The sequence below is a fragment of the Rousettus aegyptiacus genome, unplaced genomic scaffold, assembly GCF_014176215.1.
Source record: "Rousettus aegyptiacus isolate mRouAeg1 unplaced genomic scaffold, mRouAeg1.p scaffold_m13_p_10, whole genome shotgun sequence".
NCBI classification, from domain to species: Eukaryota; Metazoa; Chordata; class Mammalia; order Chiroptera; family Pteropodidae; genus Rousettus; species Rousettus aegyptiacus.
The window spans coordinates 12,998,079-13,011,379 of NW_023416285.1; the positions used below are offsets into that span (position 1 = coordinate 12,998,079).

A 13,301-nucleotide genomic window follows, 5' to 3' on the forward strand; every position below is an offset into this window, starting at 1 on the left:
ATTTACACACCCACAAGGCAGAGGCAGTAGCAGTGTGGGATTCATCTCATCACCACTAATATCATCACTGACATTGTTGCTTCTCAAACACTTTGCCGGTTGTATCTCACTATTGTTTTAATTTGCATTTCTCTGCTGGGAACTATAACTACAACTTTTTTTTCATATATTTGTTGAGAACATATACCTTCCATTAATAGCTCACGGACCAAACTCATTTTTTTTTTTCTAGTAAAATGTTAGGTAATTTCTTATTTGCATGAACTCTTAATCTGTGAAAGATATCAAGCCTTTTAGGTCTGATTTGTCAAAAATATTTTTCCACTTTATTACTTGATGGCTTTTGTTTATGTTCATTTACTATACTTCTGACATAGAAAGTTTTTTAATGTTTATATAACGAAAATTATCACTCTTTTCCTCTATGCTTAGAAAGGCTTCTCATTCCAAGATCAGATATATTACCCTATATTTTCTCCTATTTATATGTTTTAAATTTTTTATATTTTACTCTTTTCCCTTTGGGATTTAATTTGTAGTATTTTCTCCAGGTCAGTTAACCAGGCGACTCAACAACTTACGCATAGTCGTCAGTTCCTGCACTAATATGTGACCTAATTCTGACCACATTCCCATTCCATTGTCTTGTTTTTACTAGAATCTGGTTTTGGTCTATTTCAACTCTATTTGTCTGTTGCATCTTACTCCACAACATCCTGTTTTAATTACCATAACTTTATAGTACATTATAATGTTTACTAGTGAAAAATCTGCTTTACTGATCTTTGTAAATATGGTTTTTAGCTCTTTCATCCTATTTATTATGCAAGATGAACTTTAGAATACTTGGTCAAGTTTCCAGAAAACAACAGCAGTAATGTGATTTCAATTAGAATTACATTAAATATGTATATTCAGTTGAAAAGAAGTAAAGTGTTGACAGTATTCATTCTCCTTTCCTAGGAAGATGACACCTTTTTCCATGTATCCAAGCCTGGAATTTTTTGTCTTCTATGAAAATTTTACTGTTTTCTTTATACAAAGACTGCGTTATCACTTAATGAGTTTATTCCTAGGTAGTTTATATCTTTGTGCTATTTTCAATGATTTTTATCTTCACATTTTCTAACTGATTATCACTACTATACCAGAAAGTTATTAATTTTGCATATTTATATTATGTTGACTCAACTAATGCAACTCTCATTTTTTCTAATAATTTTTCATTTTTCCTATTTTTTAACTTTCTTTTATAGTCAATAATCTTACCCGATAATATGATAATTTTTGTCTCCTCTTTACTATATCTTACTTCTGTCACATGCATTAGTAGGTTGCCATGAATAAAACTGTGAACGGCATTGTCAGGATGCTAGTCTAAATGGAAACCCTTTTACAATGAGATACTAAGTGCTAATTTTTATCAAGTGCTTTCGATATGCTATTCCTTTTGCCAAGGGATTTAGGTATGTTACTTCCTTTGATCTTCATAATCTTTTTAGAAGAAAGTTACCATCGTAATCCCATTTTATAGGTACTAAAACAGGAGCTTTAGAGTAAAAATATATCCAAGGTTATCCAACTAGTCAATGGCAAAGCAGGATTCAACCTCACATTGGTTTTGGCTCCGGAGCTCATGCTTTGAGTAATATGCTTTATTATATCCTAGAATTTCAAGTAATATGAGTTGAGTTGGTAATGAGAGTTTTTAAGGGTGGCCATAAGGGTTTTGAACTTTTTTGGTTGAGAAGGGAGATGGGAGAGAGAAGAGAACATTGATTCCGGGCAGATGAAATTTAGAGATAAAGAGTACGTAAAGGACACGGGGAAAGCACAACATGAGATGCTTCCCCATGGTTCCTCAAGTCCGGCATGAACGCCAAGATCAATTACCAAAGGGAAGAACATATTTCAAAAACCGATGCATCTAAGGGTTTGTTATTATTCCCACGCAAACAACAAAGCTGTATCATGTGATCTCTTGAGCATTTCAGTCTCCAAGAAGACATTTTGGTCTCATTAGTTCAGATCTCTGAGCCTTTGATTCACTCAAAAGGTGGGACTTGAGGTGGTGCATTCTGTTTAAGTCACTTCTTGGCAAGTAGCTGTTGTGGGAGACAGTGTGCCTCCTTTCCCAGTGTGGGGGGCGGAAAAAAAAAGGAATCTAGCAATGCTAAAAATAAGGTCTCTTAGAGTGTTACACAAAATTATCTATTTCTATAGCATATATCCCTGGATTCCTGACTGCATAATAGCACTGCCGGACTCCCACTACTGCTCGAGGCCCAAGCCCAAAGCACTATGATCAGCATGGAGGGACATGCATATCTGGCTTCTCACCAAACTTGTATACTGTTGGGACTGGAGGAAGAACTTCTTCCTCAGAAACGATTACATAAAAGTTTTTAGCTTTAAATATCACACTCTTTTAAGAGGAGGACAATTCCTTGGAGCTAATTAAGTATTCATTTAAGAATACTATTTTTTTTTTTTTTACAAGTTTTGGGAAAGCTTATCCTTGACCAATGAACAGAGAGGCAGTTTGATCTGAGCGAATTAGCACAGGATTGCACTTTGGACCCAGGTTCTAGTCCTGGTCCCACTGGGCAAGGCTCTTAACCCCTCAGCCATCGGTTAATTCATTTGACAACTGGTAATAATAATATGGTTGCCATTTCCTTCCTACGGCTTCTATGAGGTTGAAAACAGAGTATAAATGGAAAAGCGCTTTTAAAAACTGAAATACACTTGTCATGTGTAAGGAAAGACCCAACGTTTCCAGGATGGTCTCCCAAAAGAGCAGTCATATTTATTGCTCACCCGAACTCCTCCGAAAAAAGACAAACAGTCATCAACAGTAATGGAGTTCTGCCGAGAGCCAGCCCTTTTTCATTTCAATTCAAAGCCTTTGAGGCAGCAAATTTTCAATCTAGGTGCTACCCCTGAGTCTCCGCTAAATTTGACTGTTTCCCCAATACCTATGGTGAGCACTTGAACAGAAGGATCAGGCGATGCCTGATCATATTATCTGTCAGCCTGAGATAATCACAATTGAAAGGCTAAAGGAAAAATGACCTATTTTATATGGATTTTATGAGAGGCGTTGGCGAGAGATGCCACGCAAACCCAGGACTACTTGGTAACTCAAGTTTTGGGTTACCACACAGCTCCACCCCCCCTCAGTCCCTCAGCCGGTCAGTTCTTTATTCACTGTACAGTGGCTCTGTGTACTGGGGACTGAGCTTAAATTGAGCTTGAGACAGGGCCATGGAATGATTGAACAGTGAATTAGATAGAAAATTGTGGCTTTTGAACCCTAAGTGAGAATCTCTGCATTTGACCAGCTGCTACAACTTGAATATTTCTCACTTTTATTTTTGACATTTTTTCAACAAGGGAACTTGATGTAAAACATATTTGTCTCTTTAGATACTCAAGAGCTCCCTTTTCCCCTAACCTTCTTTTAAAATCTGCCCTCCACCTCTCAAATGTTTTTTAGCCATTGTCAGCGTGAATTGGAACCTACATAAGTCAATACTTGAGAAAGAGTTTGAGCAAGAAAAGCGTGGAAGTCTTAAACTCACTCAAGGTTCATCAGGCCCCCGTCAGAATAATCAGCCATGAACACGGCACACAGGAGAACAGGAAGTTGAATGTAAAAGGCAAAGACACCACAGGGAGAATTTGTTTCTTTTATTGGTTTTTTGGGTTTTACACAAAACTGTTCCCTTCCCAAGAGGTACTCGAAATTGAGTCAAATTTGAAAACTGTAAAATCCCTGGATTCATTTATTTGCATTTGTTCATTCATGCATAAGCACAATTGGTTGTCCTAGCACAAGCAGACCAGGGCATTGGTTATACATAGCAAATCTGATTTCAACACACACAACTTAAGCCTACTCCATGCCTGGTACTATGCTAGGCCCTGAGAGAAATAGGAAAATGAATAAGATTCAGTTTCTGGCCTCTTGAGATTGACACATAACTCTGATCTAAGATAGAGCAAAAACAGAACTAGAAGAGAAACGTGAAATGTGTTGGCAGCCTCCCTAACTGATCTACGGCTTTTAAAAATAAAGTACCCATGAGCATGGATTAGGTTAGGGATCAAGCAAATGTTTCCACAAGGCCTCCAACTCCATTCACAGTCTGATGCCATCCAGATGCAAGAATCTCTTCCCAGACTCACTGCCCATCACACCAATGGCACAACCAGCCACTCATTATTTTTCAAACATGTGCCTACCATTTCTTCTTCTCGTTTTTTGTTCATAAGGCTCTCTCTGACTAGAACACCTTTTACCCTCTGTGCTACCTAGAAAGCCCTTACTCTTCTCCTAAGATCCAACTCAGTGATTGTAGGGTGAAAATGACAATGAGATGTCATCCCGAGGTTTCTCCCAGTCTTATAATAAGCAACATCAACATGTGAAGTTAGGAAGTATATGAAACAGATCACCTTCCTTGATCCATGAAGACATTCCTGATACCCTGGGATATAATTCCTCTTAGTCCCCTGAATTTCCAACCCATATGCTCAGACGGCCACTAGAGCACTACACAGACTGAGTTGTAATTAGTTGTTTATTTATTGGTTTATCCTTCCAAGTAGAGTGAGTACAATTCAAGGGGAGGGTCTGCATCTTATTTAATTTTTATTTTATTTAACAGTTACATGACTATAACTATGTGTCAACCACTATTCCAAGTGTATTACATGTATTTATCCATTTAATCCTCATAACAACCCTATGAGATAGGTATTATTATGATTTAATTTTTCCCATGAGGGAACTGAGACTTAAATAGTTTAAGTAAAATGCAGGGTCATACAGCTGGTAAGCAGTGATCCAGGATATGAACTAGTCTCTTAAGTGCTACATTATGCTATTTTTATTTATCATTGTACACTCAGGGCTTCGCCCAGTATTCTACTGTTTAAAATGTCAAGCTTAATAAATGTGTATTAGATGATGAAATAAATAAGCAGTTGATCACTACTGGTTAGCCCTAGCTAGAGCCTCTTGAAAAATGCTAGGTTATAGAAGTTAAGCGTAATGAGAAGACTTGGAGAAGGTTCAGAGAAATTCAAGAAGGTGGAAATGAAGAATTATACTGAAGGATTTAGGTTGCTCAGCCTTGAGAAGCAAAAGCTGAGGACTGCTTTCATTATGATCTTCAAGGCCAGGATGGCTGATTCCTGAGGACAGTGACTGAGCTGTTTTTCTCCACCTCCAGGGAGAATGAAGGAGTGGAACTTGTCCTCAGCTGCAACAGGCACGGTTTAAATCCACCACCAGGAAGAATTTCCTTAGCCTACGAATTGTTTGTTAGGCCTAGGAATGCATAATAGAGAGAAGCTATATAAGGTCATCTGGCTTCAGCCTTTTGGACTTCCTTCTGCTCTGAGTGAGGATCATTGAGGGTGAAAAGGAACAATGACATGTCATCCTCAGGTCTCTTCTAGCCTTATAAACCTGTGATATTTGTATCTAAGAAATACATCAAACAGTTTACCTTCCTTTGTGAATGAATGAATGAATGAGTCCCACATAATTTAAAAGACAACAATAAAAATCACAGCAAGAAAGGGGGTCTTTTCAAACATACTGTTGTGACAGCAATGTAAGAATAGAAGAAAAAAATGAAATTTATTTTCCAACAAACCTAAAATCTTACGGCTTCTACATTCAGACCATTTCTTGCTGGGTCCATCATACCCCTGACATAATGGACTGGCTGCATCCTCACGTGCTGACTTGAGCCATCATCACCGATTTCCTCATTTGACAGTTGATATTAGTATCTTGAAGCAGATTTTCACATATTCACATATTTCACAAAATATTCACATATTTTGAGTAAACGCAAAATATGAACCACTATTCCATTGACCTCAGTGTTAAGGTGCTTAAAACATGAAAAAAAGAATCCTTTCCCGAGAGTAGGAAACAACATCGAACCTATTTATTTTCCTCCTCATATAGAAACTGAAACACAAAATAATAATGGAATTGGAAGAGAAGGTAGAGAACACACGAAACTAATTTTATATTTGGTATTATTTCAAACATACAATTTTGCTTTCCTTTCAGTTAATAGAAATAAAGTCGTATACTTGTAACATGCTTTACATAAGAAAAATTTCTTTCAAACACACATTAATTCGCTAAATTTTTACTTTGAAGGCGGGTACTTTGTTTTTCAGCTTGCAGAGGAGGAAACAGCTCAGAAATGTGAGAGACTTGCCTGAGGTCACACATCTAGGACAAGCAGCCCTTCCCTTCTAGTTTTCAGGACTACCATCTCCCATACAGAAGAGCCTGCTGGGCTCAGACTGGCTAGGAAATGGGCCGGCCTTGCTAGGAGCTTCCTTCACGGTGCGCAGCCTCTGTTGGGAGCTGTAAGGCTGGCCTGCGCCACCTTAACAAACTGAGTTAGTCTAATAATCGTAGGAGACTCACTGAACCCAGAGACATGTACAAGACGCAGTTCAATCTGTCTCAACCACAGCATGTCCCTATCAGTGAAGCAGTAGAGCCTGGGTGTCAGGGCAATCACCTAGCCTCCCTCAGCCTTGGTTCTTCAAGTGTAAAGTGAGGGCCAGATCACATCTCAGCATTCTTCCTGATCACATTCGCCATTTTCTTCAGTTAGGCAAACATCATCAAAGGTCGGGCCCAGTACTAAGTACAGAGACACAAAGACAAAGTCCATCTCTATCCTTGAGGGATTCATCTTCTTGTAGTGGAGATAGGCACAGACAGGCGATATTGATAGACTAGTTCACGATGGCCACACTGCAATTACATCGGCTGTTTTAAAGGGAACCAACCCAAAGTAAAAACATGATCCAGAAATGAGTCATTTGGCCCTCTGTGTCTTTCAACTGACAATTGCCCAGAACAATGAAACACTATCAAGTCTCCTCCCATCTTCCCTCCAGGACCTCACTCAAGTGTAATCACCTTCCTTTACAAGTAAAGAAGCAAAGGCGTTGCCTTAAGTAAGTTTGCCAGTGGCCTGGTTGGTTAGCTGATGGCAGAAGCCACCGCCCTCTCCGTTCCTGAGCTTCTCCCGGAGCTGAGGTGGGCTATGCAAGGCAGGAGCATTAACTTTGACACAGTTGATGTCAGTTTTCCAGTATAGGTTTGTAGCTGATTTTCGAAATTTTGTCTAGTTCATTTCAATTCCATTTCCAATGGGTAAGCTGGTTCATTTAAGGCAAACAGCATCCAATTAAAATACATTTTGAAGAAGCGAGTAAGGCATCTTTGCTCAACTCTGAATGTATTCATTTTTTAAAAAATAATATCAGGAGAACTTCTTAAGGACCAAACTCATCACATCATTGTGAGATGAGATAGTTAAAATACGTATACTCAAAATATAATTTGAACTTACACTCTCAGAGGCAGCCTTATATAAGAATACAAGCTTCAGGGCCAGTCCAAGTGGGATCTCATCCTTTTTCAGTTTCTGAGTAACTATGTGTCCTTGGGCAATTCCCTAATACCTATGGCCTCAGTTTCCCTATACGTATTATAGGAATAAATCGTATCTGTCTGTCAGAGTACTTAAAAGAATTAGAAATGTAGCTTAGTGACTGATATAGAATAAGGGTTAAAAAATAAACTATTAAAAAACATTTTATTAAAGTCTTAATGATTCAGAGATTGATTATGCCATTAGAAGATCGACATGCTTTTCCCTTTCTTCCTCTTGCTTCCTGCCTGCCCACGTCACAGCTGCTCATAAGCTACTATTCCATAAGATAAAAAATGAGATAAAATTTAATTCAGATGGCACAGCAACCAAAATAGGAAGAACATAGGCACTGGAGTCAAACAGGCCTGGACTTGAATATGAAATAGCTTTGGATAGGTTATGTAAACTCCTTGACTCTTAATTTCTTCGTCTATAAAGTGGGGGGTAATCAGATCTACCTTCTAGGCTTTTAAAAAAGACTGGCACGTGTGTGTGTGTGTGTGTGTGTGTACGTGTGTGTGTGTGTGCGCGCGTGTGTGTGTGTGTGTGTATTTACACACACACACACAAAACCCCTGGCACTGTGATTAGTCGATAGTAGGTAGGAAAGTATTGGATCTGTTTCAATGAGAAATGTAGTACTTGGCTAAATCAAAGCACGAGCATCAATCAAAATTTGTTTTAAAGCTTCCTCCAACTTTATCACTACCATGAATGGCTAAAAGAAGTCACTCTCATGACAAAGATCTTGCATCCTGTGCTATTAGATTTAACTTCCTCCATTAGGGACAGCTTGAGCATCAGCTCGAAATGGGGTGACTCTGGGCATGTGGGGACCCAGCATGGCAGTACAGGTGACTGAAGAGTGGGGACGGCAGACAGACTGCACAGAGGGCCAAAGGGCCAGAAGCAGGTGAAGCTGGAGCTGATACCTTATGACATCCAATCCACCCAGTGCCGTGTGTTACCAAAAGTCAGGGAGACCAGATAAGAGACTGGAATGGCCCTTTTACACCTCTACTTCTACTAGCTATAAGGAGAGCTTTGTTTATCACAGTGGCAATGACAGAAGTTGACCAGCTGTACAGGATCACATCTTCATTATCTGCTTTCGGGAAAATCATCAAGCTAAAAGCTTCATGGGATGCATACTTTTTTACACAAACATTTGGATTTCATATTTGTAGTGTAAACGTATGTTCACTGAGATATCTGAGTCATCACCTCACATCCTTCCTCCCTTTATCTTCCTTAGGAATAAAGAATACACATACGATACCAACTTTCTAAAGGAAAACATAGAAACAAAAGACAAAAATCCAAAAAGTCACATCAACCAATCATAAAAGATCTGAATATTTGTTTAGAACCCTTGGAGACCGACCACATAACATCCTCAAAGCAGCACGTAGCTATTTATTTTGTATTCCTTCCTGCTGCCTAAATAATACTCCCACTCAAAGTGAAAGGACTTCAATTTCATGACAGGCTGGAGGATTTTTTTCTAAGCCTCCTTCATTAACATCATCACACTGCTTAGAACAGAACATACCTGTCAATATCAGTGCTATATTTTGCTGAAATTTCTATTGCGAAGGAGAAATCTTATGAAAATTTTCTTTCTTTTTATATAAAAAAAAAGAGAATTATTTTTAAATATTGATGTTGAAAATCGACTCATTCCGAATCACCATTTTTATAGAAAACTCTGCTGTGGACAAAATGGAAGATCACAGAAGATCACTTTATCCAACACCACCCATAAGAAATGCTTCGTGCACGGAAGCGTTCTTTTTTCCATAAGGCAACAGCATTAAAAAAAAAAAAAGCTCTGGCATCGCTCTTCAATATTGTTGTCTAATTAAATAGCAATGGAGTGGATGCGTAAAAATATGCATCAGAGGTGTGTAATGTGTAATGTGAAGAAGAGTAATCAAAGCCATTCAACAGGATTTAGGAAGGGATTTCAGTTGGCAGCTTACGAGACAGGAGCATATAATTTTGCTAATTTGAAATAGGTATTGTAACGTATAAACATTACTGCTTTGCATATTTTAATGAAAACTGCCTCTACACCAGAATGAATCCTTTAGCTTGAACTCTCTGCATACCACAGAGCTTCTACCTATTATGAGTTCAGCATAAATAAGAAAGGCACGTAAACTGCATTAAAAGAATGGCCACCTCATTAAAATAGGTTAAAACCAAGCCCCTTATTCCAAGCTACTACAACACCATAAAGAAAGTCTGATGACAGGTGTTGTATTAAATTTTTATACTGCAATGAACTTATACTCACACAAACCAAATCTGCATGTTTCCTTTGATATACACCTGCAACTTGTTAATTCAAGGTCCTTTATTATGAAAGTATGAATTTAGCAACATCTATAGATTTGTAAAACCATATTAGCTTGCTCAAGAATCTAGAGTTAATTCATCTGGAGCCTTATTTGCATGGTTTATGAAGAAAGAGAAACTAAGGATGACTTTTCCCAAATGGATGTGCCTGCAGATAATGCATTTCTGCAAACAGATTGATGCGAATTACCTACACTTGGGTTAAAAGAGTTGCGAGAGAGATTTGGATCCATCTGGAGCTGAGGACATCACTTACCTGCCAGCTTGCTTCTCGCTGAAGTCCTTTTTTCCAGTCTTCTTCCAGCCTGGGGGAGGTCTCATCCATTGCTGATGCTGCTTGCACAAACTGGATTCGCCAGTCCAGTGGCTGTTAATCTCTTTCGTTGCAAGCCTCTACCAAAGCAGCAGCGAAGGCAGCTCAGGGGCAGACTGTCATGGAGAAAATGCCATGCCAGAGGATGAGGGATCGGGCAGGAAGAAGCCACACGGGAACATATTTGGGATACATGGGCAACCCTGACAGCTGCCAACTGGCCAGGTGGGAGACCAGCTCAGCCACTGAGCATCCAGAGATTAGGAACGACCAGGCTCCAGAGCCAGCGGACAATGGGTCATTCTTATGCTTCTGGTGTAAAGGTCAGAGGAGGGAAGTGAAGGCATGCTCTATGCCCTAGAAATATACATTTCTACGTGTGATCTGTCTTCTCTTCATCCCAACACACACACACACACACACACACACACACACACACACACACACACCAGAATTTGCATTTTTCTGCAAGGCTGCATCAGTGGGCTGGAGTATCCTGGAAGAAATAAGCTGCTTTACATAGAAGTCGCACTTTTCCCTTGAACATATCTCCCCCAACACTGTATGAATCACTCAGCAGCCAGTAAACATGAATAATAGCAAGCTCCTTGGGGGTGAAAATAGTCTCATTCCTGTAGTTGAATCCTGAGCATCGACGGTCCCTGGTTCCCCCCACCCATGAGATGATCTGTGACAGGCATTTCAACCTAACCATGGATCCTCAACCCTTTTCCCAAATCATTATCTAAAACAATCAGAGGCTTCAGTTTGGTGGATTCCTCAGAAGCTGGGGCTCAGCCAAACCAAACTCGACCGAACTCTTATTTCACTACTATTTTTTACATGGAATAATCCCCTCGCCTGCTGTTCAGTGTCGATTACTTGTAGTTTAAAAACATGCAGCTAGGGGCTCCTGTCACGACACCTCCTTTTCAGTTAGGACAGTGGTTCTCAAACTCGACTGCCCAGTAGAGCAGAGTAAAATCGGGGAGCTTTGTAAAAACACTGCTGCCGCGGCTTCATCCCCAGAGATTCTGATTTAATTGGTCGAGGGCTGGGCCCAACACGCTGGTACAGTTTTAAAAACCTCTCTGGATAATTCTGTTGAGTGCCCAGAATTAGAATCACAGAACTCAATATTATCATTTAGTCTTTCTCTAATCACTCAGCTAATGCTTAAATCCCCATAACCTTGCCAGTCCCCACAAACAACGCTCATACCACCAATGACAGGAAACTCACTACCACCCATGACTATCCTGTTCCATGGCTGATAGCCTGGTCTCAAAATGAACTAATATCCTTCTCCCTACCACTATTTCTTAATTCCATAAGGAATAAGACTGAGGCTTATTCTGTAGAATAACCCTTCAGAGATCCAAAGACACTAATGGCCCACACCCTCGAGCCTCTGCAAAAGTGTCTTTTGTCTGTATTATACCTTGCTAGTTCCTTCAGCAAACCATGTAAGACGATGTCAAGTAATTTCTCCATCTGGGATGCCATTCTCAGAATATATTCCACTGTCTGAAGCGATAGTGATTATAATATTCCAGAAGCAATTATAATATTCTTGCTATGATTTACCACTGCACAAAGAGCCTAATAACCACATGCCTTATTTTAAAAATCCTCACAAAAACAATCACCATAATAATAATCAGAGCAGTCAGCATTTGCTGAGCATGAACCTAGGCACCCGGCACTGAGTTAAGTGCTTTATTAACCTTACCTCATTCATCTTTTGAAAACATCCCATGAAGTCATCATTATGCTACTGATTCACAGATAAAGAATCCAAAAGGAACAAAGACATTTGCCTAGGTGGTGTGCCAGGAGTTAGCCCGGATGTGACTCCAAGGCTTGTGTTCTTGATCCCTACCGCATGCTAGTTAGTGCCTTTCCACTGAAGCAGCCTCAGGTCCCGATGACTGTTTTGACAATCACAACTCAATGACATGGCATCACAGCCCATGAGTACACATAAGTTTATTCTTATCTTCAGACTGTACAGGAATATATTTTATAGACTACAAATTGCCATATAAATCTAACTTGCCATTATTATCCTTTTAATAATCCTAAGACTAAACCTTCCGCTTCACCCTAGCAAAGCAGATAAATGTAAAATTCTTTCTTTACTTGCTTGGCCACTCACTTTTACTGAGAATATTCAGATGCTTCTCCATGAGAGAAAGGCCAGTAGAGCAAGGGTCCAGGAAATTTTTCTAGAGATCAGACTCAATGGAAGACTCATCAATCATCTGATTTCCTCCATCTCCTCTAAATCCTTATCAACAGGATTTCATTAAAAAAAAAAAAAAAAAAAAAACTGAGAGCAATTGCTTTTACCATTTGAGGCACACTACCTGCAAGGTAGTTGAATCAGCTCCTGAGGAAAGCAGTACCCAAAGTGACTGAATATAGTTTCCAACATCAGACAGAGGTTTGATTCACAGCCCTGTTATCACCTAGCTTTATGCTCCCAGGGAAGGTTACCTGACCTCTTTGAATCCTAGTTTGCACATCTGTAAAAGGGAAATATTTGTTGTCTCAGGCATATTATTGTTCATGAATATCCGGTTCCCCTCTACCCTAGAAAACAGAGCAAGATTGCATTTCCTTAAACCCTTTAAAATTGGGCATAACTATGACTTGTTTTGACCAATGAAATATAAGAAAAAAGATAGGTATAACCTTCTGAGGGGGAGGCCTTAATCTCAGGCACTTGACTCTCAGCCTACTTCTCCCCTAACCGCAGTGATTGCAAAGCATGTGTTGATAAGAAGTGCCTTAACATCAAAGCAGACTAAAATGCTGAGCCAACGCAGGGAGAACAGTTGCCTGGGTAACAGACTCACCTGGACCAACAACAGACATGATGTGAACAAGAAATAAACTTCCAGGATTGTTTGTTCCGTTAGTATAACCTAGCTTACCCTGACCAATACACAGTCCTCACTATACAGAGATATAAGAATAACTAGAACACTTATCGCAAGCGTGGGGTAAGTCTGAAATATTATTTTAAGTAGTTTCTATTACAAACCCAGTTTGTTCTACCCATGTCCCATATATTCCACTATTTCCTCCTCTCACAGCCTGGGTTTTTCCCACTCATAACTGAATGCATTAAG

General features: G+C 39.4%; 1 protein-coding gene across 5 annotated transcripts in view; it reads right to left on the reverse strand.

Annotated features, from left to right (window-relative positions):
- Window positions 1-13,301, reverse strand: part of PPARGC1A (PPARG coactivator 1 alpha) — a 599,446-nt gene that overhangs the window by 274,076 nt on the left and 312,069 nt on the right. The window contains exon 2 of one of the 5 annotated variants that reach the window (XM_016154829.2): window positions 10,108-10,280. The exons of 2 other annotated variants lie outside the window; for them this stretch is intronic. In XM_016154829.2, coding sequence (XP_016010315.2) covers window positions 10,108-10,176 — 69 coding nt within the window. In that variant the 5' untranslated portion in view covers window positions 10,177-10,280. Of the gene's footprint in view, window positions 1-10,107; window positions 12,442-13,301 lie in introns of those variants that run through there. 2 more of the 5 variants (XM_016154828.2, XM_016154821.2) reach the window with 2 other exon arrangements.